This window comes from Symphalangus syndactylus, chromosome 23, assembly GCF_028878055.3.
Source record: "Symphalangus syndactylus isolate Jambi chromosome 23, NHGRI_mSymSyn1-v2.1_pri, whole genome shotgun sequence".
Lineage (NCBI taxonomy): Eukaryota > Metazoa > Chordata > Mammalia > Primates > Hylobatidae > Symphalangus > Symphalangus syndactylus.
In genome coordinates this window covers 45,402,224-45,428,853 of record NC_072445.2, presented here as the reverse complement: position 1 = coordinate 45,428,853, position 26,630 = coordinate 45,402,224, and the positions used below count along the sequence as shown (strand labels likewise).

Genomic DNA, 26,630 nt, shown 5'->3' with positions numbered 1-26,630 from the left:
TATAGGCATATGGGACCCTACAGGCTGTATGTATGTTCTTAGCTGAGTATCAAAAAGGAAACTTCCATAAATGTTCTAAGACTAAGAGAGGCACAGCTGAGAAGCAAAGTTAGGGATGATTTTTTGGAAGCTTAGCCTAATTTCGCTCTGTGCATTATATAAATGTTAGCTGGAGTACAAAGAATGGAAAGCAAGAGGGCAAATGTGGGTGGTGTTTGTAATTTGGGAAGTGCAAATGAGTACTTAGTTGTTTTTTTTCCATTAAGTTTACTGTTGATATAGTGAGACTTGTGACTATATATCTGCATTGTAGTATCACAGAGACCTGTTTTACTTAATCCGAATAATCTTTTGGGTTTTTGGGCTACTGACAGATTTCTCATCTTGAGATTTCACCTGTGATTTGTTCTAAAAACTTTGATACAGGGACTCTTTAAGTTAAAACTAATTGTATGAGACCAGGAAGCTGTCCCAGGTCGTAATTCTTCTTACATGACAGGAGCCAAGCCATGTGGCCTTCTGAGGCTTCAGTATCATTAAAATCCCATGGAAACACCAAAGCCCACTGGGCCCACTTTTTGGTACTTATACTGATGCTGCTGCTTCTGTCTTACAGGTGCTTACGTCATGCCGAGCCTTCCTTGTAACAGCGCGAATCCCCACCAAGGTAAGTGTTGATGAAGGCCTCCCTTCAACACTCACACTCACTCATACACATGCATGCATAGTCACTCATGCATTCTTACATGTGTGCACACATATTCCCTCACATACTGCAACACAACACACACACACCTCACTTACATAGACTTTTGGTGTAAGCTGTGTTCAGATTTCTCTTAGCACATTCAAGTTTTCCTTCCTTCTTCCCAGAAACACCTAAAGGCTGTAATGAGAAACATATTTTTTACTCCTTTGTTCCCTCTCTTTGCGTAAAGGCATCCCAAGAAAATCAGTGAAGGATTTTGTGCTCTATGTCCCCAAGGCTCCATGTCCCAGTTATTTTTCTGTCTCAATTGGGGCTTGATTTCCACTTTATTGAAGTCTACTTCTTATTTCCTTCAGATCAGTACTGGCAGATTTTTCTAAGACTTCAGACATGTGGGAAATAACCTTCATAACTCCAAAGAATACACTACCAGAAATGTAACCATCTCAGCTGTTCTCCATCTACTCTGATGTTGCCTACAAGAAATAACAAGGCGCCACTCTGTTCTTTAAAAGAGATATATAACATTTTTCATGCGATGTCCTTCATTACTTGGTGCAAAATTCAAACTGATAGTTTGTGGATTAATCATAATAATGACTTATTTTGTTTATGTTAACTAAAAGGAGTTTATCATTTTTATATGATACGGACTGAATGGTCATAGGAAATTGGGATTTTTTTCCTAAAAAGGTGATAACATTTACTGGAGTGTTGTTTTAGTAAATAACTTGATCCTTAACAGAATCTCATGAGAGCTGTAAGTCTTATTATTATCCCTTTTATTGATGAGAAAACTGAGGCTCAAGGAGGTTCAGTAACTTGACCAAGGTTAAACTTCCACTAGTATGTTGCACATGTGTGATTCTAATCAAGGGAGGCTGGCTGCAAAGCCTCTGCTTCTGTTATTGCTAGAATCTTATAAGTTATTTACTAAGTATATAAGGATACAGTCTCATTTAATTCTCACAGTAACCTTGTAGGTGAGTGATTAGAAAATAGCGAAAAGATGTGAAGTTGGCTAGTCTAAAGATTCAAAAGTAATGAATGGGAGAAAGAGAAATTAGACTCACCATGTCCTACTTATTTCGACTTTTTACTGAGCTGAACTGCTTCCCCTGCCTGCATATCCAGGAAAATGGGTAAGGTCTGGTAGATGCTTTCAGCCTTATCGTGCTATGATGTTTGGCCCGCAGTGTTATTTGCTCATTAGTCCTTTCTTGTTTCTTAAAATTTAACATTTAGCCACTGTTTTGTAAATTCGGACTTAGGCGCCAAGTTAGGGCGCTATAATGTTATTGGTACAAATGAAATGGATCTTTTGGGACTTGCAGTCTCATGATTTGCATGATTTGCACTGACTTTTGGGAAGATGCCAATGCAATGTTTGCTAGTTATAGGCTTAGGGTATCTGTGGCCTTTTTTTTTTTTTTTCTCCTGATCATACAAATGTTAACTTTTATAAAGTTTCTCCAAGAAATGAAACTTTTGACCCAAGCCCCTTTAGATAATATAAAGTGAGCCTATATGTTTATTATGTTTTATAAATAAATTATGTCAATGAAGTTGGACTAAACTATACATTAAAATACCTGAAGGCATGATATGAGGACTTTAATTAGACATTATCCCACTGGTAAGAAATTAATTACAGAAGGAAATTTTATGGGCTTAGGAAAATATTCAAGCACCCTATTGAATAGAAGACCCCTAAAAAATATGCATACCCTAACATGTTGTGACACAGTGGAAGTGTGTTACCTCTTGTGAAGTCACCTGCCTGCCTTCTGCTGGATGACTTTATTCTGCCCCCTCCTTGCTCTGCCCCTGAGGAAAGGCTTGGCTGTGTCCTGTAAAATATATAATGTTTCACAGCCAGCCTGGCCAGAGTAGTTTGAACATTGGTTCTGATTTCTGATATTGTCAGCATCACAAATAAAGAAAGGCAGATTTTCTTCCAAAGTGATCTGCTTGCAGCTTTGCAGCTTTCCCCCTAGGGAAGGCTGGTTTTCATGTGCCAGTTTAAGTCTTGACTGAGAAGTAAAACCAATGTCAATGATACTAATTTTCTGGAGAAATAAGTATATTTATAACATTAGTGTAAAGCACTGACTATGACATAGATGTCTTCTCTTTTCTTTGGGAGTTGATTAATTAAACATCTTTCTTTTGTCATTTTATTGTGAAATATACAACATATATAGTTAAATGCACAAAATGGACATGTACATCTCAGTAATTAACTACAAAGCAAATACTTCTGCAGTCACACCCAGATAAAGAAATAGAACTGTGCTATCACCCCAGAAGGCCCTAACTTTTCTTTCAGGGGCTGGGTAATTACGAGATCAAAGAAGGATTTGCAGAGAGGGCCAGTTGAAAAATCACCCATCAGCCAGGCAAATAAAGGGTTTTATACTGGGCAAAAGGCTTAGCAGTTTGGAAGACCACAGTGCATTTGGGGAGCTGGAGTGTGGGCTGAGGGTTGTGGAGGAGGCGGTGGTGGGAGGGAAACAGCTCAGAAAGATGGACGGGGCCGAGGCCTGGCTGAGGAGCTGAAGCATGGACTGCTGCCTGGGGAAGAGTGGGAGTTACTGAAGAACAGGCTCTTTATCACATTGAGATCTGCTCTGTTGCTTGTGGGATGGGCACTGTCTTGTGAGGGTTTGGGTGTGAGGTGAGCAAGAGATTGGTGGAAAAGCTATTGACAGTCTGGGTTAAGTTTTTCCTCTTATCTAATTATTCACTGATTTCTGTGGTGATATTTAATTAGTGTAATTTCTAACTGAAAAATGTCCTCCAGTCTTCATGCAGCCTACATCTGCCTCAGCTTCTTAACTGGTCTTCCTGCCTCTTCCTGCCCATAAATCTAATCCAGTGACATTCTTTAAACTGTCTTTGGGTGGGTTGGAGTGGAGTGGATGATGGGTTGCGGGGACCAGGAGCAAAGGCCTAATAAAAATAGGTGTTAAGAGAGAATGATTTGAACCTTGCTGTGACGTCTTTCAGTATGTTTTAGAGATTTCCCTCCCCACTATTAATAATAACCTGGGACTTCAACTAATCACAGACTTAGCCAGTCATCCTTGTTGATTACTAGTACTGCAGGATCTGCTCCTTTTAGTTTCTTCCTTGTCCTAGTTCTTTTAACACCTTGATGCCTTTGCAAATTCTTTTTCTTCTTCCTGAATTTCCCTCTATGCTCCTTGTTTGCTTGAGGAACTCGAAGTCATTCTTCAGGGCCTAGATGAAATGTCACCACTCTTTCCTGGCTCCCCAGCACTTTGTTGTTCTACTTCAGGACAGCACTCAGGTACAGTAGAAGCATTTTTTTTTTGAGAAGGAGTCTTGCTCTGTCACCCAGGCTGGAGTGCAGTGGCACGATCTCGGCTCACTGCAAGCTCCGCCTCCCGGGTTCACGCCATTCTCCTGCCTCAACTTCTCCGAGTAGCTGGGACTACAGGTGCCTACCACCACGCCCGGCTAATTTTTTGTATTTTTAGTAGAGACGGGGTTTCACCGTGGTCTCGATCTCATGACCTCGTGATCCGCCCGCCTCGGCCTCCCAAAGTGCTGGGATTATAAGCGTGAGCCACCGCGCCCGGCCAGTAGAAGCATCTTAATTGACCTCCAACTAATTTTGCTGAGCCAAATTGACCAAAGGTGGCCATTCCTATCCCTGATGATGCTGACTGATGCTAGCTGCATTTTCATAGCTGTTAGCATGTAGGAGAGGGTATCTGCTCACACCTATTCACACCTGCTCCCACCCACTGAATGAGATGCTCATTGAGGGTCATGGGTTTATTCCTAAACTTGTTTATAGCAGTTATAATAGCAAATGTTTTTAATGCAACATTTTAGTGAAAGATATTTTATGTAGCAATGAAATATGAGTGCAAAAGAGGAGTGTCTGTGACATTGAATATTGATAAAAGTGAATTACTTAAATTGCTGTTTTAAAGACTAGACAACTTTATAGTTGGGGGAGGGGTGGTGAGGAGCATAATAATCTAGAAAACGTCTGCCGTCATATTACTTTGCAAGTATTTTGCAGTTCTGCATTTTTAAAGAGACTTAAATTGGAAGCAGGAAGCCATGCTTGTGAGTATGGCTTATGCAGAAAGGCCACTGGAGGGCCAGCCAGTGGGCTTAACTCAAAGAAAAACTTTGGCGCAATATTAAAGGGTAGTGAATGAATATTTATTCATAAACTTAAAATAACGAAGGAAGGTATGTATACTTTTTAGAAAATAATTTCCTGCTTTAAATAACTTTTCAAAACAAAATTATGTATAGATCTTGATAATGATAGGCAAGAAAACTTCTACTCTAATTTAATGCTTTTAAACATGTGCCCTTAAATGCTGCATTTAACTCTTGGAGGAAAGAACAAATGTCTCATTACTCTCTGTATTTCCAATACTGGCACATAGTGGGCTTTTCGTAATCTTTGTCAGTTGACCAAGTGAACAATCAACGAACGAGTTCTCTTTCTACTTCCAGAGCTCATCAGTATACTTCGTGTTGTTTAACTGGAGATTCAGGGATTTTCTGCCCAGTATTTACTTCCCTCCCCACTATTAATAATAACTTCATCAGTATACTTTGAGATGTTTAACTGGAGAGTCGGGGTTTTTCTGCTCTAAAATTTATTCTACCAATGTATCATGGTACAACATACCACCAGGGAGCAGAACTAAATCTCTTGTGGGTTTGGTTCTGGATGTGTTCTTTTGTCATTATGTTTCTTGGTTTAATGTGGGAGGGTAAAATAAATTGATCCAACTTGGTCCCCCACTGTCTCTAGCTCCATGCTCTGTGATTATTTGCTGAAATGGGGAAAACCGGGAAGAAAGATTAGTGGCTGTTTATCAGGAAAAACAGGTAAAGAGTGAAAGACTGGGGATATTTTAAAGTAAAAAAAAACCTGCTGATTACAGGAGAAGAGAGGGGCACTTGTTAAAATAGAAAGGAAACAAATCATCATTTATTTACATGCAGAGAGAGAGGACTTTTGTTTAACTCTGTGCATTTCGTTTAAGCACAACTTAAAATTCCTAAATATTGTATTCGTGTAAATATGGATTTAATTTGGATAAATATAGATTTATTTCTCTAAATCCATTCAAACTGTGCATTTTTATGGACGACAGTAGAAGGATGGCTGACTCTGGTAAGTGGTCAGAGTGTAACAAATAGCTAAAGGTTTAGAAAGAAGGGAAAAACAACATTGACTTTATCCTGATAGGACTTTCTGAAGCAAAATTTTGAAGTGAAAAAGGGAAAAAAGTGTTTAGATGGTTCCTTCCATGCATTCATTTCTCAATGAATAAATAATGGTTAAGTGCAAAAACTTACTAGGTTCGTGCAAAAGTAATTGCATTTTTTGCTATTACTTTCGATGGCAAAAACTATGATTGCTTTTACACCAACTTCTACTATTGTGTTTGTCTGGATAAAATTTTAAAAGTTGGGCATGCAGCTTCTTTTCTTTTCTTTTTTAGTAAAGTAAGTAACACCTTTTCTGAAATTTGATAAATCATGTTTCTATCTTGTTGAATGAATGGAGATATTAAACCAGCCCGCCTTCAGAAGATGCCCAATGTCTTATTTGCTCTTGGGCTGTTTCTAGTTGTAGGATTTTTTTTTTTTTTTTTTTTTTTTACCTTGAATTATATGTTTTTTTAAAACCCTCGTTACAGATCTTTTCTTTCCTCCTTTCCCCTCAATTGCAGCTCGAGTTAACCTTCAGCTACTTGGAGATTCATGGCGTCATTTGCAGCAAGTCAGCTCAGGTGAGTGTGAAAAACGGATCACTGCAAGGTCATGATCTTTCTTGAATTCCTGAAACCCTAAAATGTTCCTTGAGACAATGTGGATAAACAAGGTTAGGGAAGATGAAATTTTCGAAATGAGAGACTCAACACTGGCTGTGTGGGCAGGAGTTGGGAATTCATTCTGATAAGGAAAACACATTCTCCATAACTCAGTTTGTGAAGAACTAATTAGCTCTTATGATAACTGGCAATGTAAACGTGAGAGTACTGTTCCATATAGAGTTTGTACAACATGCTTTAACACTAAAATTTCATAGCAATTATATAGTACTATATAAGGTCTTAGTGGGAATATAGTGGTAAATGAATTTTTTGGATTTAATAAAATGCAAATGTAAAAAAATAGCTTTATTGGGCTATAACTAACTGCAGTAAACTAACGTGTACAATTTGATAAGTGTTGACATATGTATGACTCTGTCTTCGTCCTCTTCCCCACCTGCAGTCAATCTGCAGGTATCTACTTTTGGTTGCTGTAGTTTGCATTTTAAAAATTTTATGTGAATGATGTCATACAATGTATACTTCTTCCTGTCTGCCTTCTTTCAGTCAGTTTAATTATTATTATTTTAATTTTTAATTTTATTTTTAGTTCTGGGGTACATGTGCAGGGTGTGCCAGTTTGTTACACAGGTAAATGTGTGCCATGGTGGTTTGCTGCACCTGTCCACCCATCACCTAGGTATTAAGCTCAGCATGCATTAGCTATTTTTCTTAATACTCTCCTTCCTGCAACCCCAGTTTAATTATTTTGAGATTGATCTATTTTGTTGCATGTCTCAATAGTTTATTCTTTTTGTTGCTGAGTAATGTTTACTTGTGTGGCTATATTGCAGTTCGTTTATCCATTCACCCGATGAGAGGGACATTTGGGTTGTTTCCCATCTTGGCTATGATGAATAAAGCTACTATGAATATTGAAGTACAAGTTTTTGATTGGACTTGTACTTTCATTTCCCGTGTGTAATTACCTAGGGGTAGAATGGCTGAATCATATGGTAGCTATATGTTTAACTTTTTGAGAAACCGTCACACTTTTACACATCGGTTGTACTATTTTACATTGTCACCAGCAGCATATGAGAGTTGTTGTTCCTCCACATCCTCCCCATCCCTGGTATAGTCAGTCTTTTTAATGTTAGCCATTCAACAAGTATGTAGTGCTTTTTCATTGTGGTTTTAATTTGCATTTCCCTAATGACAGAACATGTTGAGTATCTTTTTATCTGTTTATTTGGCATCATGTATTTCCTTCTGCCATTACAGAAATTGGGCTGTTTGTTTTCTTATTGAATTTTGAGAGTTTTTAAAAAAAGTCATTCTGGATACAAAGCCTTTATCAGATATTTTCTCTCAGTCTGGTGGCTTGTCTTTTCATTCCCTTAACAGTGTCTTTCAAAAGCAGAAGTTTTAAATGTTGATGAAGTCCAATTTATCAATGTTTTCTTTTATGGATTGTGATTTTAGTGTCATATTGAATAAATCTTAGCTTAACTCAAGGTCACAGAATATTCTATATCTTCCAGAAGTTTTACAGCTTTAGGTTACACATGTAGGCCTATGATCCATTTTGAAGTAATTTTTGAATATAAAGCTATGTATAGATCAGAATTTTTTTTTAGTTTGTCTTTTTTTTTTTCTCATATGTATATTATATTCACTTGTTCCAGTAACATTTGTTTGAAAGACTATTGTTTCCTCACTGAGCTTGTTTTCACCTTTGTTGAAATTCTGTAGTCCATTTAAGTGTGAATCTATTTCTGGACTCTGAATCCCGTCTCCTTGCTACTATCTTCATGCCACTCTTATACTCTATTACTGTGGCTTGTTTACAACAAAATTTGACATCAGATAGTGTTAGTCCTCTAACGTTTTTCTTCTTTTTCAAAATTGTTCTAGTGATTCTAGGTCCTTTGCAATTCCATATGAATTTTAGAAACACCTCAGTTTCTACAAAAAGCTTGCTGGAATTTTGGCTGATATTACAATGAATTTTTAAATCACTTTGGGGAAGAGCTGACATCTTAGTAATGTAGTCTTCTAACCTAAGAAAACTATGTATTTCTCCATTTGTTTAGGTCTTTTTCAGTTTTTCTGAGGTGTTTTGTTGTAGCTTTCAGTGTACGGGTCTTACATATCTCTAAATTCATTCCTAAGTGTTTAATATTTTTTGATGCTACTATAAATTGTGTTATTTTTTACATTTCAGTTTTCAGTTGTCTCTTGCTGGTATTAGAAATATAATTGATTTTTGCATATTGACCTTATATCCTGTAACCTGCTATCTTGCTCTACTCATGTATTAGTTCTAATAGCTTTTAAAAATAGATGTCATCATGTTTTACAAAGATAATGTCATTTGTGAATATGGATGGGTACCTTTCATTTTTATCATGGGTGCCTTTTATTTCTTTGTCTAGTCTTATTGCTATTGGGAGATATTCCTCCACTGGTGGAGGAATTCCTACATATTTTGCTGGGTATGCCAAGAATTTAGTGCTGTGACTTCTCTTTGCCCAGGCTATTCTCAGGGTTGATTGCAGTGAGCATCCTTGTGGGATGGTGGAATAGTTTCCTGTTGAACAAAGAACAGGCTTGCTTACTTCTTACCATGAAAACAGTAGATTTCCAATGTCTAAGGGTTCATTTCTTGTCAGCAGCCTACTATGTGTGCAAGCATCCATCTGAAGCACCATGTGGGACTTTGAGGGCAGGGGTATCTATCCAAATGTGGTACACATGCCTTTTGTTGTACCATGAATCATAAAATGCTATGTCTGTGACCCAGGCGTCTCCTGTCTTCTGCAGCATCAATGAAACATCTAATAGGCTAACTTCCTGGCCTACAAGTAGGGTAAAAACTCAGAACTTGACAATTGTTCTGGTACTTATAAGACAGTGCTGAATGGAAGTGGCAAGAGCAGATCTTCTTGTCTTTTTCCTAGTCTTTGAGGGAGCGCATTTATTCTTTCACCATTAAGTATGATGTTAGCTGTAGGTTTTTAAAATAGATACCCTTTATCTGGTTTAATAAGTTTCTTTCTATTTTTAGTTTGCTGAGAGTTTTAATCAGGAATTAGTGTTGGATTTTGGCAAATGTTTTTTCTCTGTCTATTGAGATTATTGTGTAGTTTTCTTTCTTTTTCTAAGCTTCTTAAAATGATGAATTATATTGATTAATTTTTTGAATATCAAATATTTGATTCCTGGGATAAGTCTAATTTGGCCATGATATATTATTATTATATATATATATTTTTGAGACAGAGTCTCACTCTGTCACCAGGCTGGAGTGCAGTGGCACGATCTTGGCTCACTGCAACCTCTGCCTCCCGGGTTCAAAGGATTTTCTTGCCTCAGCCTCCTGAGTAGCTGGGACTACAAGTGCGCATCACGACATCCAGCTAATTTTGTATTTTTAGTAGATATGGGGTTTCACCATGTTGGCTAGGATGGTCTCAATCTCCTGACCTTGTGATTCACCCGCCTCAGCCTCGCAAAGTGTTGGGATTACAGGCGTGAGCCATGATATATTTTTAAAATATATTGTTGAATTCCAAATATTAAAATTTTGTGAAGAGTGTTTTGCATTGATGTTTGTGGGAGTTATTGGTTTGTCTTTTTTTTTTTTTTGACATTTTTGGCTGGCTTCTCTATTAGAGAATCATGGATTTAGAGAATGATTCTATATATTTCTCCTCTATAGAGGAGGAAGTAGTTCCTTCTGTTAAATTTTTTCTGTTGAGGTGGTAATAATTTTTGTCTTAAATGTTTACTTGAATTTACTGGTGAAGTTATTTGGGCCTTGAGTTTTCTCTTTGAGAAGGTTTTTTTTGTTTTGTTTTGTTTTCCAGACAGGGTCTCGCTCTGTTGCTCAGGCAGGAGTGCAGGGGTGCAATCTCGGCTCACGGCAACCTTCGCTTCTTGGGCCCAAGCGATCCTCCCACCTCATCCTCCCAAGTAGCTGGGACTACAGGCATGCACCACCATGCTTGGCTAATTTGTGTATTTTTTCCTAGAGACAGGGTTTCTCTGCATTGTCCAGGCTCGACTCGAACTTCTGAGCTCAAGTAATCCATCTCCCTCGGCCTCCCAAAGTACTGGGATTACAGGAATGAGCCACTGTGCCCGACCTGGGAAGGTTTTAAATTGCAAATTCTATTAATATTCTTTAATAATATAGATCCATTTATATTTCTCTTCTTGAATGAGCTTTGGTAGTTTGTGTCTTTTAAGAAATTTGTTTATTTTATGTAAGTTGTTGAATTTATTGAAATAAAGTTGTTAATATCCACTTGTTATACTTCTAATACCAGTAGAATATCATTCCCAACATTGGTAATTTGGTTATCTCTCTCTTTTTCCATTTCAGTCAGGTTAGAGGTCTACCAATGTTTTTGATCTTTTCAAACAACTTTCTTTTTGATTCCATTGGTTTTCTTTATTGATTTCATTGATTTTCTATTTCCTATTTCATCGACTTTTGCTCTGATCTTTGTTCTTTCCTTCTACTTTTTGTTTTAGCTTTTAAAACTACAAAGAGTGTGTGTGTGTGTGTGTGTGTGTATGTGGAGTTTGTTGGTAATGTTCTTTAAAATTGTCAAAATTGTCACTATGTTTTTTGAGATTTCATACAAACTCTTGGAACTTTTCCACAGTTCATCTTACGGCAATGTTTTATCTTATGTGTTTATCATTTTCCAGAAACTGGAGTTTGAAAGAAAAATCACAGCAACATATGTTTGCCCAAATGGTCAAACATATGCAGGAGTGAATGATCACTCGTGAATGATGACATAATGACATAACAAGGGTCTTCTCGGTGGTCTTAATTCAGGAATGTTTACGTTTATGATTTGAGAGCTGGGACGGGAGCAGAAGGGCATTAGCGAAATGTTAATGCCAAGGTTATGTTCAAAATATGATTTCACTGTGCTATTTAATTATGAGAAAGGGTGTTGATGCAGCAAGACTAATTTTCCCATGTGGCTGCCAAAATTGGTCTTACCACACTTGTAGTCGCAACCCTTTCAATATGCCTACCATTCAGAGGAATTGTGTATAAAGCCGTCTGTCTCAGCCCCTGTCAGTGTCAGTACCAAATGAATAGCTTTACAACAGTGCTTCAATTTAACTTTGACCTGCATTATGGACCTTTGAGATGAAATTATAGTGAACGTTGGCACTGCTTCTGTAAATGGCCTAGCAATTCAGAGACTGGCAATACCAGTAACCTAATGGTATTCAAGATTTGCTGTGTTTTGGAACTGCCTGTGATTGTTTTTAAAAATGTACTTTCAGCAGTACCCTTCTCTCTGTCACATCACACTTCCTCATCCCCCTCAAACAGACACAACATATACGTAGGACAGTTACAATTCTATACATCTGCGGTGGACGTTTGTTTTTTTAACAAGTGCACCATTTGATTCTGTTGCATTCCAAAGGTTAAGAACCAGTGACCTGTGTAACCACTGACCTCTAGTTTTGATTTTCTTTTATATAAAATCGTAAGGATGGGAATGTCTACCAGTGGCACTCAGAATCTAGCCTTGATTAGGAATTCTTTTGTAATGTTCTCTGGGATTTATTTTTTTCTCCTTGCTATTTTTTATTATAATTTAATTATAGTTCATAAACTCAGATAAAATTCCTGAGACTTACCTACTGCATTGTGTTTAAGAGTGAGTGATTGCTCTATTGAGTTAGTGAAATGTGACTTTTACTATTGCTATTTTCCCCTTTCTTCAGAAATGTTGGAAACCTTTATCTTATTTTACAAGTCTCTATGCCACATTAGTTTCTGGTGCTCGAGTTCTATTGCCTTCATGGTATTTAAGTTGAGGCCAGCAGTTATATAGTTTTATAGTTATACAATTTTTGGACCATTTTTTTGTACAACCGAATACCTGCTATGATTTTTTTTGAATTATAGGGTTAATTGTTTGCTATGTCACAGAATGATATTGATAAGCCACCCACCACCCATGGGTATTTCTGACAGAGGAGAGAAAAACAACTCACAGGTTTGTTAGCTGGGGATTAGTAAAATATGCTGCCTGCCCTTAAAGTTTAGTCAGGTTGTTCGACCTCAAAAAAGGCGGTGGAGTGGGGTAGGAAATTTGAATCGTACATAAGTTACTACGGCTTATATCTCTAATTATTATTTTAAATGTATATTAGATATCATGGTTATATCCGCTAGGTGTCTAAGGAAAATGTGTTTCAAACATTCTGTTCCTCCCCAGCTGAAGTGGGAGGGAGAGGAGTATTTGATAGGAAGCTCTTTTTTTCTTTTTTGATGAGGTGACTTATTGTGTTGGTTTCACCTCCATCACTTTGTTGCAGTCTTTACATTATGCAAAGGTGGTGACATCTTACACAGGGTTGTGTGAGTGCTTGCTTGTAAGGTTGAATTGAAGGCCTCATTTCTTCCTCCACCTGTCACCTTTTTTTCTTCTCTGTCATTCTTTTCAATCCTGTGCAATTAAAGACGATTCGGTGTTAAGATTAAGTGGAATTAGAATAAGCTAATTACTAATCACTCGCACCCAAACTGTGAACTGAATAGATGTGCTAGATGTGAAGAATGTGAAAGTACCCCTGTAGTGAAAAATATAATTACCCATGGTGGGAAGGTTGGGAGTAGGGTGCAGAACACAGACACAATGGCACATCAAAAGTGTCTGGCTTTTAAAAACATACGTATGCACAGATATGTGCATATGAAAAATATGAGCCTAATTGCACTAAGTAGATTTAGTCTTACTTAAAACATCTTATAGGCTACTGGGTTGTTTAGCCTCCAGGTACAATAATGCTTGGTGTCTTTTGCAAGAGGAATATCTCTTGAACCAGCTTTTAGAAGACAAATGGAGCCTTTGCCTAGAGAATTTTAAAGGCTTTGCCTTTCATTTCTTGAGGAATGCGCTGAAAAATAGGAATTTTAATTTTTTTATGTACAACTAACTAGCACAGAAGTGGTATTTATTAAATACTTGTTGACAGATTCTTCTAGAGGTGTTTATGAAAAAGTAACATCTGAAACACTTACATTATTTATGTCCTTTTCTTTGATCTCGTCATTTTGACATACCTCGCATTACTTTTCATTTTAACATACATATGTTGCAATACTTACATTATTATTATTTTCTGTTTGGGCTAATTTTAGGAAAATCTAAGGCAAAATCTAAAAACTGCATTGCACATTATAAACAGTGTTCTCCATCATATTTTTGTATAGATAAAGTAAGAACAGGAAGTAAATGTGTGCGGATATTTTGATGAAGTGATAATCTAAGAAGATTGCATTTTATGGGGATTTTTTGGGGGGTGGGAAGATGGGGTTTTGCTATGTTGCCGGGGCTGGTCTTGAACTCCTAGGCTCAAGTGATCATCCCGTCTTAGCCTCCTGAGTTTCTGGGATTATAGGCATCACCACCACACCCAGTTTACATGAATGTTTTTGAGATTAAAGAAAATGGTATCTTTTTTTTTTAGATGGTTGAAGTTCTTCTTATTTGTAATGTGTACATCTTCAACTTCTTGCCCTTTTTGTGACCTGTCCTCCTTTTCACAAGTTAATTTGTACTTATTTAGAGGACTAGCTGTCTCAGTTTCAACATATTTTGACATGTTTTGGACATCTCCAGCAATTAATTATAGGAATGAGTCTTAGCCTAACACTAAACCTAACACCAAACATTTTATTAACGTGTTACCTTAATATTCCAAGTATCCCCTCTTCTTAGAAAGCTCGAAACCATTTTTTTTTTTTTTTTCCAGACAGAGTCTTGCTCTGTCATCAGGCTAGAGTGCAGTGGTACGACCTCGGCTCCCTGCAACCTCCGCCTCCTGGGTTCAAGCGAATCTCATGCCTCAGCCTCCTGAGTAGCTGGGATTACATGGGATCACAGGCATGCATTACCACACCCAGCTAATTTATTTATTTATTTTTTTTTTATTTTTATTTTTTAGTAGAGACAGGGTTTCACCATGTTGGCCAGGATGGTCTCGATCCCTTTACCTTGTGATCTGCCCACCTTGGCCTCCCAAAGTGCTGGGATTATAGGCGTGAGCCACTGTGCTCTGCGGATCGAAACTTTTAAAAGCATTTCTCTTTTGCTCCCAAGCAAAAGGTTTTAAAATTTTATATAAGCATATGATAAGGTTTCTTGTCTTTAAAATGTGTGTGTGTGTGTGTGTGTGTGTGTGTGTGTGTGTGTGTGTTTAAAGGTAGCTTTTAGATTGTCCATGGGTACTCACAGAAAGATAAAGCCATACTTACACTACATAGCAGGGATATAAAAACTTTGTAAGACTGCAGCTCAGGACAAAATCTTGGTAAAAGGAGAAGTCATGTTTGAATGTGGGAATTCAGTCTCTATCATATGGGAGTCTATTTGAATCTGCCAGCTTGGCCCTTGGAAACACTTGCTTCAGTTTCTAGATGTTTCTGACAATACTTCCACCCTCTACCCAAACACTTCTTTGAGTCTTAAATTAAGTGCATTATTTTAGGAAAGTGCTTCTTCAAAAGCTAATATTGTGTTCATTTTGTAGTTCATGAACGTGATGGTTGGGTGTTCACACACGTATGTGAGATGTGCTACCCTCGAACCTTGTTAAAAGAAAAAAAAAGCTAATATTGTATTATCGTATGTGTGACTATGTAGTTTACAATATTTAAAAGAATTAAAAATGAAAGGAATTGGACTCAGTCTTAAGAAGTGTCCCACCCGGTTCTTGCAGATGGTTGTGGAAACTGAGAAGTGCAGCATTTCCATGAAGATGGCGTCGCCTGAGGACGTGAGTGAGGTGCTGGCTCACATAGGCACCTGCCTGAGGAAGATATTTCCTGGCCTCTCTCCAGTGTGAGTTTCCCTGGGCAGGGTGAGGAGAGCAAAGAATCTATTCTTCCTCAAAATGGCAAATACAACAATGCCTTCTTTTTACCCCTTCACTTAGTTCCTCTCTCAGACTTCCTTTTCCTCTTAAACATTAAATATCAAAACCCTTATCAAAACCCTTGTGTTTTGGTCTGAGGGTTTCTACAGGGCTGTGTCTTATTCTTTAAAGAGCTTGAGTGATGAAGGGATTTGGCAGTCCTTTAACTTCTCATAAGACTAAAACGGTAACCTTTTTAGTGTAACTCCAGATTTACATGAGTGTGAATATTACTCACAGCTTATTACCAGAGTGCCAGGGGCTGCACGCTTTGTATAGTGGCACCAAGTATAATGCAGATGAAGAGAGAGACAGTGCTTTATTTTCTTTGTTTTTTAATTTTAAGTAACAAGAAACCTAAAAAAATTGAATGTAAAAATCCCTTTTTTTCATTGTCCTCTTAGTGTTCTGAAATACCCATTAGGCATATTAGTAAATTTTGTTCATCCATGCCCGCATATTTTTTGTTAAGCTTTTAAAGTCAGGATTATGGGCTTGGACACCTGAGTTTGTAGTTGGGGAGTATGTGGGTTGTTGGGATGGAGGAATTAGATTGACTGAGGTGAAAGGCAAAGAGATGCTTATGTCTGAAAGCTCCCTAAAATAATAAGTATAGTCAAAATACCCTTCTGATAGAAGAACAGGATTCACAGATGGCAGAAAATTTCCCTCCCATTGCGCTCCCAGCAGGCGGAAGTGTATACAGGGAAGGGCTGGAGGCCCCACGTAGACATGTGTAGCATGGTAGCTGTGTTCCTTGCGTGGTGGAGGTGGGAGGGGAATTTTGGGAACAGTTGCCCTTCATAGAACATGCTCCTCCTGCAATGCCTTGCCTGCAAGTTGAGAAACAAAGCAGCAGGAAAACCTAGGCTTCTAGTCATTTAAACCTTATGGATGACTAAAAGTGGCTCAGTGGGGACAGAACTGCCTTTCAAGCTCTTTGGCCTTAAGAGGCCTGCTCAGATCCCTTCACAGCCCTTCGCAGGGCTCTCTCCCTTCCCCATGTGATGGGAGGTGAACACACCAGAATGGAAGGCTGGCCCTGTGCTTGCTGGTTGTTCACCTTGGGCTCCCTCCTCCCTGAAGCTTAAGTCTTGTGGTTCTCTGATTATCAGGGTAGCTGGTTGCTGGGGGAACTAAGTGTCCCTGGCCTCCATTTCAGTGGAGTGGAGAAGGTGAGCTGGGGCTGCCCTCTGACTCCTGCTTGGCTAGAATTTCAGGTATGAGGTGTCTTCAAGGCAAGCTTTCCTGGTCTCTAATCACACACACAGGTAGTTCTGGAGAAAAGGTGTGGGCAGCAGTGTGTGGTAGGATGAGGTAAGAAGTGAATCCATGGTGGCAATGGGAATTGCCAAGAAGCAAAACCTTAGGAATGGTTTCGACATCATCCTTAAAGCCACCAGAGAACTAGCTGGGGTAATCGTGAGTTAACAATAGCTACAACCCATTTTCCTTAAACTACATTTCAGTAATGTGACTTTGTACATGTGTTATGTGTTTCTTTATAATGTGCTTGCTTTCCTTCTAAATTAATACTGATGAAATAAGAAAATTATTAAGCACTGCCTTACTTGGCAAGAGCTTATAATACCCTGAACTTTAAAGACACTTCAGAGCAATATTTAGAATCTCTATTTTCTTTAAAAAGCAGCCTTATTTGTTTAGTATTGTAGGATTTTCAGAGAAATTAACCATTTTTATTTTTGGTTTGGATTCTTCCATTTTTTTCTTCCCAGAAAACATTGAGTAAGAATAGTATTTTCACTTATAGCTTCCATTTAACTTCTTGTTAAAATCTTCAGGCAAATATTAAACAAGTATTAATCACTCTGTTTCTAGGAATAAAGTTCCCATGTGTATGTTGATTTCTAAATCTGTGACCTCTGCTGTACCCAGGTCTTCATCCCCACTTACCAGCTGCCTATTGGGCATCTCTACAAGGATAGCCTCAGGCACCTGTATGTCCCACACTGGACTCCTCACTTTCCCCCCTAAAAATTGCTTATATTCTGTATTTTTGTCTCAGTTAATGGCATTGTCTTTCACATAGTCTCACAAGTTAAAAGCTGAGCCATGTTCATCTCTTGGTTCTTACTGTCATATTCAATTGGTTGCTAAGCTTTTAAAAATATTATCTTAATATCTCGTGGTCTGGTTCTTTCTCCTTGTTTTCATTTCCACTGCCGTAGTCACTTTCTCCCTTGCATCTTTCTAGTTAGTCTCCCTGCTTCTAGTTCTTCTCTTGCAAGTGATCCTTCATACTGTCATCAGAGTTATCTTTTTATAATTCAAACAGTATCTCATTTCTTTGCCTAAGCTCTCAAATGGCTGGCTTTCCTGATAAAATGTAAATTGTGTAGCCTGACACAGAGTACCACTGTTTTCCTGTTCCTGAACACGATCAGGCTCTCTCATATTTTCAGCACCATTGTAATAGCTCTAATCCTGACAAATTCCAAAAGATTTAACTCAGGTATCTTCTCATCTGTAAAGAGAGTCTTTATTCATGTTTCCAAAGAACTTTGGATCACTTCCTGCACTAGTACACATCATACTGTGTTGTAAGTGCTTGTTCATACACTTATATATTCCATGATTGTTATTGAGTTTCTACTATATGCTAGGCATAGTGCTAAGTGTTGAGGTCCAGCAGTGAACATGGTCCCTGCCCACATGGAACTTACATTTTAACTTGGGGAAACAAACCCCCCAAAGAGGGAAATACATAAATCAAGTAACAGTACCTTTGAGTAAGTGCTGTGAGAGAAATAGATGGGACTCATATAAAGAATAAATTTCTGTCTCCAAAGGCCTCCCTGTGGCCATGACAACTTCAACAGACCTAGTAGAAGATAAGGCGCCTGCCCTATAAGAGTAGGGCAAAGAATATCATCTTCCCAGGGCTTCTGTTCATGCTATTTCTCTTGCCTAGAAAGGGCTTGGTATCTCTGAGAAACTGAAAGATACCCACTTTGGCTGGGGTATAATGAAGAACAAAGATGGGAAGGGATGAGGAATGATTCAAGAGGGGGCTGGAACCAGCACTGGTGATGTAGATGTAGTTGATGTAGAGTCTCGTGGGAAAGAGATTGGGATTTAGTAGTATTTTCCTGGGAAGCCACTGTAACATTTTAGGGGTGGGAGATGAATCTTTAGATAGTTTATGAAATTTTTTTTTTTTGTCTGCTAAAGAGAATGGACTGGTGGCAGAGCAAGAGTAGAAGTAGAAAGCTAATTTGGACACTTGTAGTAATCTAGGCAAGAGATGACTGTGGTCAGGAGAAAGGTAGCAGCATTAGGTATTAAGATAAGAGAGAGGGTAGATGTAAGCTTTATTTTGGATGCAGGAGTTGCTGATGGATTAGGTAAGTGTGGGTAAGGGCAGTGAGGAAAGAAAGAGAAGAAAAACAAGGATGGCTCCTCAGAGTCCAGTTTAATAACTTGATGACCAATATGACAGCAAGACAGAGAAGGCCTGGGGTAGGTGGGGGACAAGTATTTTCTGGGGGGTGGGATCTGTAGCCATTCTGTTTTAGGCATGTGGAATTTGAGATCTATTTGTCTAGGACCTACAAGACCTCCATAGACCTCTCCTCCAAGCTCCATCTAGGTGAGGCTATCAGGTAGGCAGATTTGTGAGGCTGGGGCTTGGAGGAGAGGTCTGGAGTTGGAGCAAAGGTGAGTGCCATGAGCACAAGATGGTCTTCACTGCATGGCTGTTGATGACATCACCTGGAGAAAGATGCGTAGAGGAGGCATACTTGGAATAAGCTCAACACTTACAGGTCAGGTAAACTAGGAAGAGCCACAAATGGAATTGGGTAGGGACTGGCTGTCAAGGTAGGAAGAAAACCAGTGAAAAACCAGGGCCTGGGAAGGAGTGCTGACTCTGCATAATGATGCTGGGGCTGAACAAGCTGCAGGCAGAGAGGTGTCCAGTGTTGGTGACGTGGATAACATAGGCACCTTGATGAGAGCAGGTCTAGGGGTCTGGTTGGGAGGGGCAGACTGCTGTGGTTGAGGGATGAACTCAGAAGTGAGAAAGTGGATGTGGCATATGTGGACAACTTCATAGAGAAGATCAGCTATCAAGAGGAACTGACAAATTGGATGTAGCTAGCGCACTCTGAGGGATTACGGGGGATTTCTGTTTGTGTTTAAAATGGGAGATAAAAGCATATGCTTAAACCATATGGCTGTAATGAGGGGAATGATCAGTAGAAAGAGAGATTTATTGCTGGAGACTGCCCTAATAAATAAATCAGCAATATCCTTGAGAAAGTGAGAGGCAAAGTACAAAACACACCTGTCTTTCCTTCTAGGCTGGGAGCTGCTTAAACAAAGACCATGTTTTTATTAGTCTTAAATCCCTAGTTCTTGGCACATAGTAGGTACTGACTGAGGTTTTGGACGAGCACATACACTTCACACTTAATCCATTCCCAGTACCTTGTTGGGTAATGTACCATGGGGCATAGAGAAGTCAGAAGACAGTGGCCCTGCCTTCAAACCATGAACTCATTAGCTGAGGTAACCTGAAGCAGATGAGACAGGAGATGATTGGGTGTAAGTGGGAGACGAATGAGCACAGGCTGGCTTTGCAGAGGAGATTTACTGCAAATGGATGGAGAGAATTCAGAGGAGAGAGTAGCAAAAGAAAAGGCAATTCACATGAAGAGATCAATCAGAGAGAAGGTGCAGATTATAATTTAGAAAATGCCTTGGCAGAGAATTAAATTACCTAAATGTATTTGACTTGCATTCCTCTTTTCCACCCAACACACACAGTTAGCTTGTCTCAATAAGCCTAATATTTTGTGGTTTCTGTGTTATGCCTTTACTCTTGAAGTTCCTTAGATTGCATTATATGATTTTGGCGGGGGAAACGTACAATTTTATTGGTATTGGTTGTGTGACTAGAGAGAGTGGAGAAGTTGGTAACCGTATCTTTTCTCCTACATTCCCAGTATGCCTTAAGTCAAAGCTATCAGTCAGGGGAATATTTGTTTATATAAATAATGCACAATAGAACATGCAAAATAAAATGTTTCCAGTAATGTCATATATTCCACTCATGATAAATTGGAGAATATGAAGCTATATTTAGAATCCTTAGACCTTGTATGACTCATTTGTCCCATCAGATTTATTTTCTGAGTCCGTCATGGGGGCCCTCATCTCCTTCCTTGCTTAGGGCACTTCTGGTGGTGACTGATGAACAGAAAAGGGTCTCATGAGGAGATACTAGGAACCAGGTGAATCAGGAGGAGTTAGAGCCCGGAAAAGTCTCAGCGTGGGCAATCAGTTCTTGAATACTCTACGTATGACTCTATATAAATAAACCTGTACCTCCAAAGATCTGAATTTCTGATTTTACCCATATATAATTCTGAAAATAACATCCCTCATCCAAATCAAATATATGAAAATATACAGCCTGGGCAACATAGTGAGACCTCATTTCTACTAAGAAATTTTAAAAATTAGCTGGGTGTGGTGGTATATGCCTATATTCCCAACTAATGGGAGGATCACTTGAGCCCAGGTGTTTGAACTTGCAGTGAGCTATGCTCACACCAATACACTCCAGCCTGGGTGACAGAGTAAGACCACATCTCAAAACAAACAAACAAACAAACAAACAAACATATATATGTGTGTGTGTGTGTGCGTCTGTGTATGTGTGTGTGTGTATGTATATGTAATCAGCTCTTATAGTCAAGAGAATGCAGGTTGGAAAAAAATGAAGGATTTAAATTAAAATTTGTAGTATTTACATGTCATACTTTCTCCCCATCTCTTGTCTCCAAATATATGTTAGGATATTTCTCTCTCCCTCTCTCCTTCCCTTCTAAAATGACATTTTCTCCTCATTAAATATGGAAAGTTTAATTCAAAATACAGAGAACATGTATAAAGAAGAAAATTTAAGTTAAATTTAAAAATCACCCCAACTCAAGTCACTGTCGTCATGTGTTTTGTTAACATTCCAATCTTTGCTATAGACTGTCCTTGGAGGCCTCACCTTTCAGACAGTGACAATCCTATGGGGTGAACTAGGGAAGGGTTTAGAGCCTCAGTGTTGTCATCTGTTTTCTCAGGGTTGTCTGTGATGGCAGTTCTCTTCAGGAAGTCATTCTGTGTTACGGCCTTCAGCTTTTCTACTATCAAGAACCTTGGCTGTTCTCCAAAACAAAGCTAGAATTTTTTTTTAGTATTAAATGATATTGTTAATACAGGTATGAGGTATGAAAATGTGAGGTTATTATGGAGAAAGCTGATGAAATAGGAGTTTATATATAAACAAGAGAAAGGTGGTTGCTGTGTTTTGGTAGTCTCTTCACTTTGCAAAGCAGTAGGTAGCCTTTTGTTGTGGTGTGGCTTGCAGCATTAAAGCACATGCTATTCTGGAGACAGTTGCCATGTTGCATAGGCTGAGCATTGGAACTGAATTTTAAAGAAATCAATTAGTATAAGTACGTTAAAATAATCTATAATTTTTTTGTGTCAATAGTTTATCATGAGATTTGCATGGACAAAGAGTTGGTGTGTTTGTCATCTAGTTTGCTATTTCTTGCTGCCATATATAACTATTTTCTGAGTCTTGTGCAATTTAAATGCATATAGTGCAAATGCTGAATCAACGCTAGTGCTGCCTGCATGTGAGAGACATGTCTTGCTTATGTTTTGTTTTAGGATTTTGGTTTACCTTTTATGGTACTTGTTGGACAACAAATCCTCTGTCTTTCTGTCTATGTAACAATCTGTGTGTGTGTGTGTGTGTGTGTGTGTGTATGTGTGTGAGCTGGTGCCCGGTAACAAATACACTGATGGGGTTCCTTGCGCTCATTTAACTACAGGCAGAAAACAACTTCTGTAGAGTGGATTCTCCTCTCACTCATTATTTCTGTGCACAGTGTTAGCATAGATAAGAAACAGTTACCACCTTCTGGAAATTTAGTTCTTACGACTTTATCTCTTACGGAAATGAATAAACTTGTTTCATGAGACTCCTTTAGCTCCTGAAATCTCAGTTGAAAAAGAAAAGTGAGAACTGTAAAGAAGCGGAGCTACTTGAAAAGGCTCCGCCGGACACGTCTACAGGTTGGTTCGCACAGATGTCTGTCCTAGCTGCTGCCTCCCTTACTCTCTGATTGATTTCCCCTTAACCCTGAGTGTGAATGTCCACTGTTGTTTTTCGAGTAAAACTGAGGCTCTGGTTTCCAAATCTACCATCAAGATTAATTTATTTCTTTCTGTAATTGTAGACTGCCAGCTTCCTGTTTTTAATCCCACCAGCTTCCGGTCAAAGATTTTTGCCATATTTTTTTCCTGTGTTTGAGTAGCTAAACACCCTATGTATCATCAAAAGAGCATGGCCTGCAGTTTTATGGAAACAAAGCAAGAATTTTAAAAGAGAAATGTGATCCTAGATGAGGTCAGACAAAAGTCCAGCTTTCTGTGTCCAAGGTTTACCTAATTGAGTTGAATAATGGCTGAGCCTACTTCTGACAGCCTTGCTGTTTCTTTGCATAATATCTGCTTCATTGTCTTGATGTAGACAGAATATAATGCCATTAAAATGCCAGATGATGGTTTTGAACCAAGATGAACCATTCCAAATTGCCAGATTCTGTAATATCATTTTAATTATAATGTCTTCTCAAACATGGTTACCCCAAAGTATTAAAATAATGGTTCTGAATTACAGGTTCCTTTGGGTAAAATAGACAAAAATTCATGCTACACTTGTAGATCTTGTGCATTTACACGGAATTTGAAGAAATTAATGACATCTGACATGTATTAGGTAAACAGGCATACCTTGGAGGTACTGTGGGTTTGGTTCCAGACCCTTGCAATAAAGTGAGTCAATAACTTTTTGGTTTCTCAGTGCATATAAAAGTTATGTTTACTAAAGTATGCAATAGCATTATGTCTAGAAGAATATATATACCTTAAAAATACTTTGTTGCTAAAAAATGCTAACAGTCACCCGAGCCTTCAGTGAATTGTAATGTTTTTGCTGGAGAAGATTTTGCTTGTGTGGATGCTGATGGCTGCTGTGACTATCAGGGTGGTGGTTGCTAAGGGTTGGGGTGGCTGTGGCAATTTCTTTTTTTTTGAGACGGAGTTTTGCTCTTGTTGCTCAGGCTAGAGTGCAATGGCACGATCTCAGCTCACTGCAACCTCCGCCTCCCAGGTTCAAGCCATTCTCCGGCCTCAGCCTCCAGAGTAGCTGGGATTACAGGCATGCACCACCATGCCCGACTAATTTTGTGTTTTTAGTAGAGATGGGATTTCTCCATGTTGGTCAGGCTGCTCTCGAACTCCCGACCTCAGGTGATCCGCCCGCCTCAGCCTTCCAAAGTGCTGGGATTACAGGCATGAGCCACTGCGCCCGGCCTTACAATTTTTTAAAATAAGACAACAGTGAGATTTACCACATCAGTTGACCCTTTCTTTCATGAGTGATTTCTCTGTGGCACACAATGCTGTTTGATAGCATTTTACTCACAGTAGAACTTGTTTCAAAATTGGAGTCAATTGTCTTCAACCCTCCCACTACTTTATCAGGTAAGTTTACGAAATATTCTAAATCATTTGTTATGACTGAAGGGACATTAAAAAAAAAAGAAAAACAATCTTTTATTTTATTTGGGCCCACTGCCCAACAGGCCCCGGTTTGTGATGTTCCCTGCCCTGTGTCCAAGTGATCTCACTGTTCAGTTCCCACCTATGAGTGAGAAGATGCGGTGTTTGGTTTTCTGTCCTTGTGATAGTTTGCTGAGAATGATGGTTTCCAGCCTCATCCATGTCCCTGCAAAGGACATGAATTCATCCTTTTTTATGGCAGCATAGTATTCCATGGAGTATATGTGCTACATTTTCTTAATCCAGTCTATCATTGATGGACATCTGGTTTGGTTCCACGTCTTTGCTATTGTGAGTAGTGCTGCAATAAACATACATGTGCATGTGTCTTTATAGTAGCATGATTTATAATCCTTTGGGTATATACCCAGTAATGGGATTGCTGGGTCAAATGGTAATTCTAGTTCTAGATCCTTGAGGAATCGCCACACTGTCTTCCACAATGGTTGAACTAATTTACACTCCCACCAACAGTGTAAAAGTGTTCCAGTTTTTCCACATCCTCTCCAGGATCTGTTGTTTCCTGACTTTTTAATGATTGCCATTCTAACTGGCGTGAGATGGTATCTCATTGTGGTTTTGATTTGCATTTCTCTGATGACCAGCATGTTCACAGTATCTTTATCAGAAGTAGATTCCATCTCAAGAAACTTCTTTCTTTGCTCATCCATAAGAAGCAACTTCTCATTTGTTAAAAGTTTTTTCGTGAGATTACAACAATTCAGTCATATCTTCAGGCTCCACTTTTAATTCTAATTCTATTGCTGTTTTCACCATATCTGCAGTTACTTCCTCCACTAAACTCTTACACCCTTCAAGGTCATCTATGAGGTTTGGAATCAACTTTTTTGAAACTCCTGTTGATGTTGGTATTTTGACCTCTTCCCGTGAGTCATGAATGTTCTCAGTGGCATCTGTAATGGTGATTTTTTTCTGAAGGTTTTCAATTTACTTTGCCCAGATGCATCAGAGGAATCACTATCTATGGCTGCTTATATTGCCTTACAAAATATATTTCTTTTTTTTTTTTTTTTTGGAGATGGAGTCTTGCTCAGTTGCCCAGGCTGGAGTGCAGTGGCGTGATCTCAGCTCACTGCAAGCTCCACCTCCCAGGTTCATGCCATTCTCCTGTCTCAGCCTCCCGAGTAGCTGGGACTACAGGTGCCCGCCACCATGCCTGACTAATTTTTTTTTTTTTTATATTTTAGTAGAGATGGGGTTTCACCGTGTTAGCCAGCATGGTCTCGATCTCCTGACCTCGTGATCTGCTCGCCTCAGCCTCCCATAGTGCTGGGATTATAGGCACAAAATATATTTCTTAATAAGACTTCAAAGTCAAACCTATTCCTGGATCCATGGGCTGCAGAATGGATATTGAATGAGCAGGAATGAAAACAACATTGATTTTTTTATACTTCTCCATCAGAACTCTTGAGTGGCTAGGTGCATTGTTAATGAGCAGTAACATTTTGACAGGAATCTCTTTTTCTGAGCAGTAGGTCTCAACAGTGGGCTTAAAATATTCAGTAAAACATTCTGTAAATAGATCTGCTATCACCCAGGCTTTCTTGTTCTATTGTGGAGTACAAGCAGGGAGATTTAGCATCATTCTTAAGGGCCTTGGGTTTTTGGAATGGAACATCAGCACTGATTGGCCTCAACTTAGAGTCACCAGCTGCATTAGTCACTAACAAGAGAGGCAGCCTGTCCTTTGAAGCTTTGAAGCCTGACACTGACTTCTCCCTAGCTAAGAAAGTCCTGGATGACATCTCCTTCCAATAGGAGGCTCTTTCATCTACATTGGAGATCACTTGTTTAGTGTAGCCATCTTCCTCAATGATCTTAGCTATATCTTCTGAATAACTTGCTTCAGCTTCTTCATCAGCACTCACTCCTTCATCTTGTACTTTTATGTTATGGAGACAACTTTCCTTAAACCTCATGAACCAACCTTTGGTAGCTTCCAACTTCAGCTTCCTCCCCTCTCTCAGCCTTGATAGAATTGAAGAGCGTTAAAGCCTTGTTCTGGATTAGGCTTTGGCATAGGGAATGTTTCATTCCAGATCACTAAAACTTTCTGCATCTCAGGAATAAAGCTGTTTCACTTTCTCATCATTCACATGTTCATGGAAGTAGTGCTTTTAACTTCCTTCAATAACTTTTCCCTTGCATTTGCAATTTTGCTAATTTTTTGTTGCAAAAGGCCTAATTTTTAACCTGTCTCAGCTTTCCATGTGCCTTTCTCACTAAGCTTGTTTCTAGCTTTTGATTTAAAGTGAGAGATGTGCGACTATTCCTTTCACTTGAACACTTAGAGGCCATTGCAGGGTTATTAATTGGCCTAATTTCAATATTGTTGTGTCTCAAGTAATGGGGGGCTTGGTGAAAGGGAGAGACAGAGAGGAATGGTTGTCAGTGGAGCAGTGAGATCACACACACTTTTAAGTAGCTAAGTTTGTTTTCTTACATGGGTGTGA

General features: G+C 38.9%; 1 protein-coding gene and 1 pseudogene across 5 annotated transcripts in view; both read left to right on the top strand.

The window, feature by feature from the left end:
* Window positions 1–26,630, top strand: part of CARMIL1 (capping protein regulator and myosin 1 linker 1) — a 347,708-nt gene that overhangs the window by 142,987 nt on the left and 178,091 nt on the right. For 3 of the 5 annotated variants that reach the window (XM_055264247.2, XM_055264246.2, XM_055264241.2), the window contains exons 3-5: window positions 617–667; window positions 6,448–6,507; window positions 15,304–15,425. In XM_055264247.2, the coding sequence (XP_055120222.2) occupies window positions 617–667; window positions 6,448–6,507; window positions 15,304–15,425 (233 nt within the window). Of the gene's footprint in view, window positions 1–616; window positions 668–6,414; window positions 6,508–15,303; window positions 15,426–26,630 lie in introns of all 5 variants that reach the window. The other 2 variants (XM_063632705.1, XM_063632704.1) reach the window with 1 other exon arrangement.
* LOC129473886 (uncharacterized) lies at window positions 15,103–15,221 on the top strand (annotated as a pseudogene).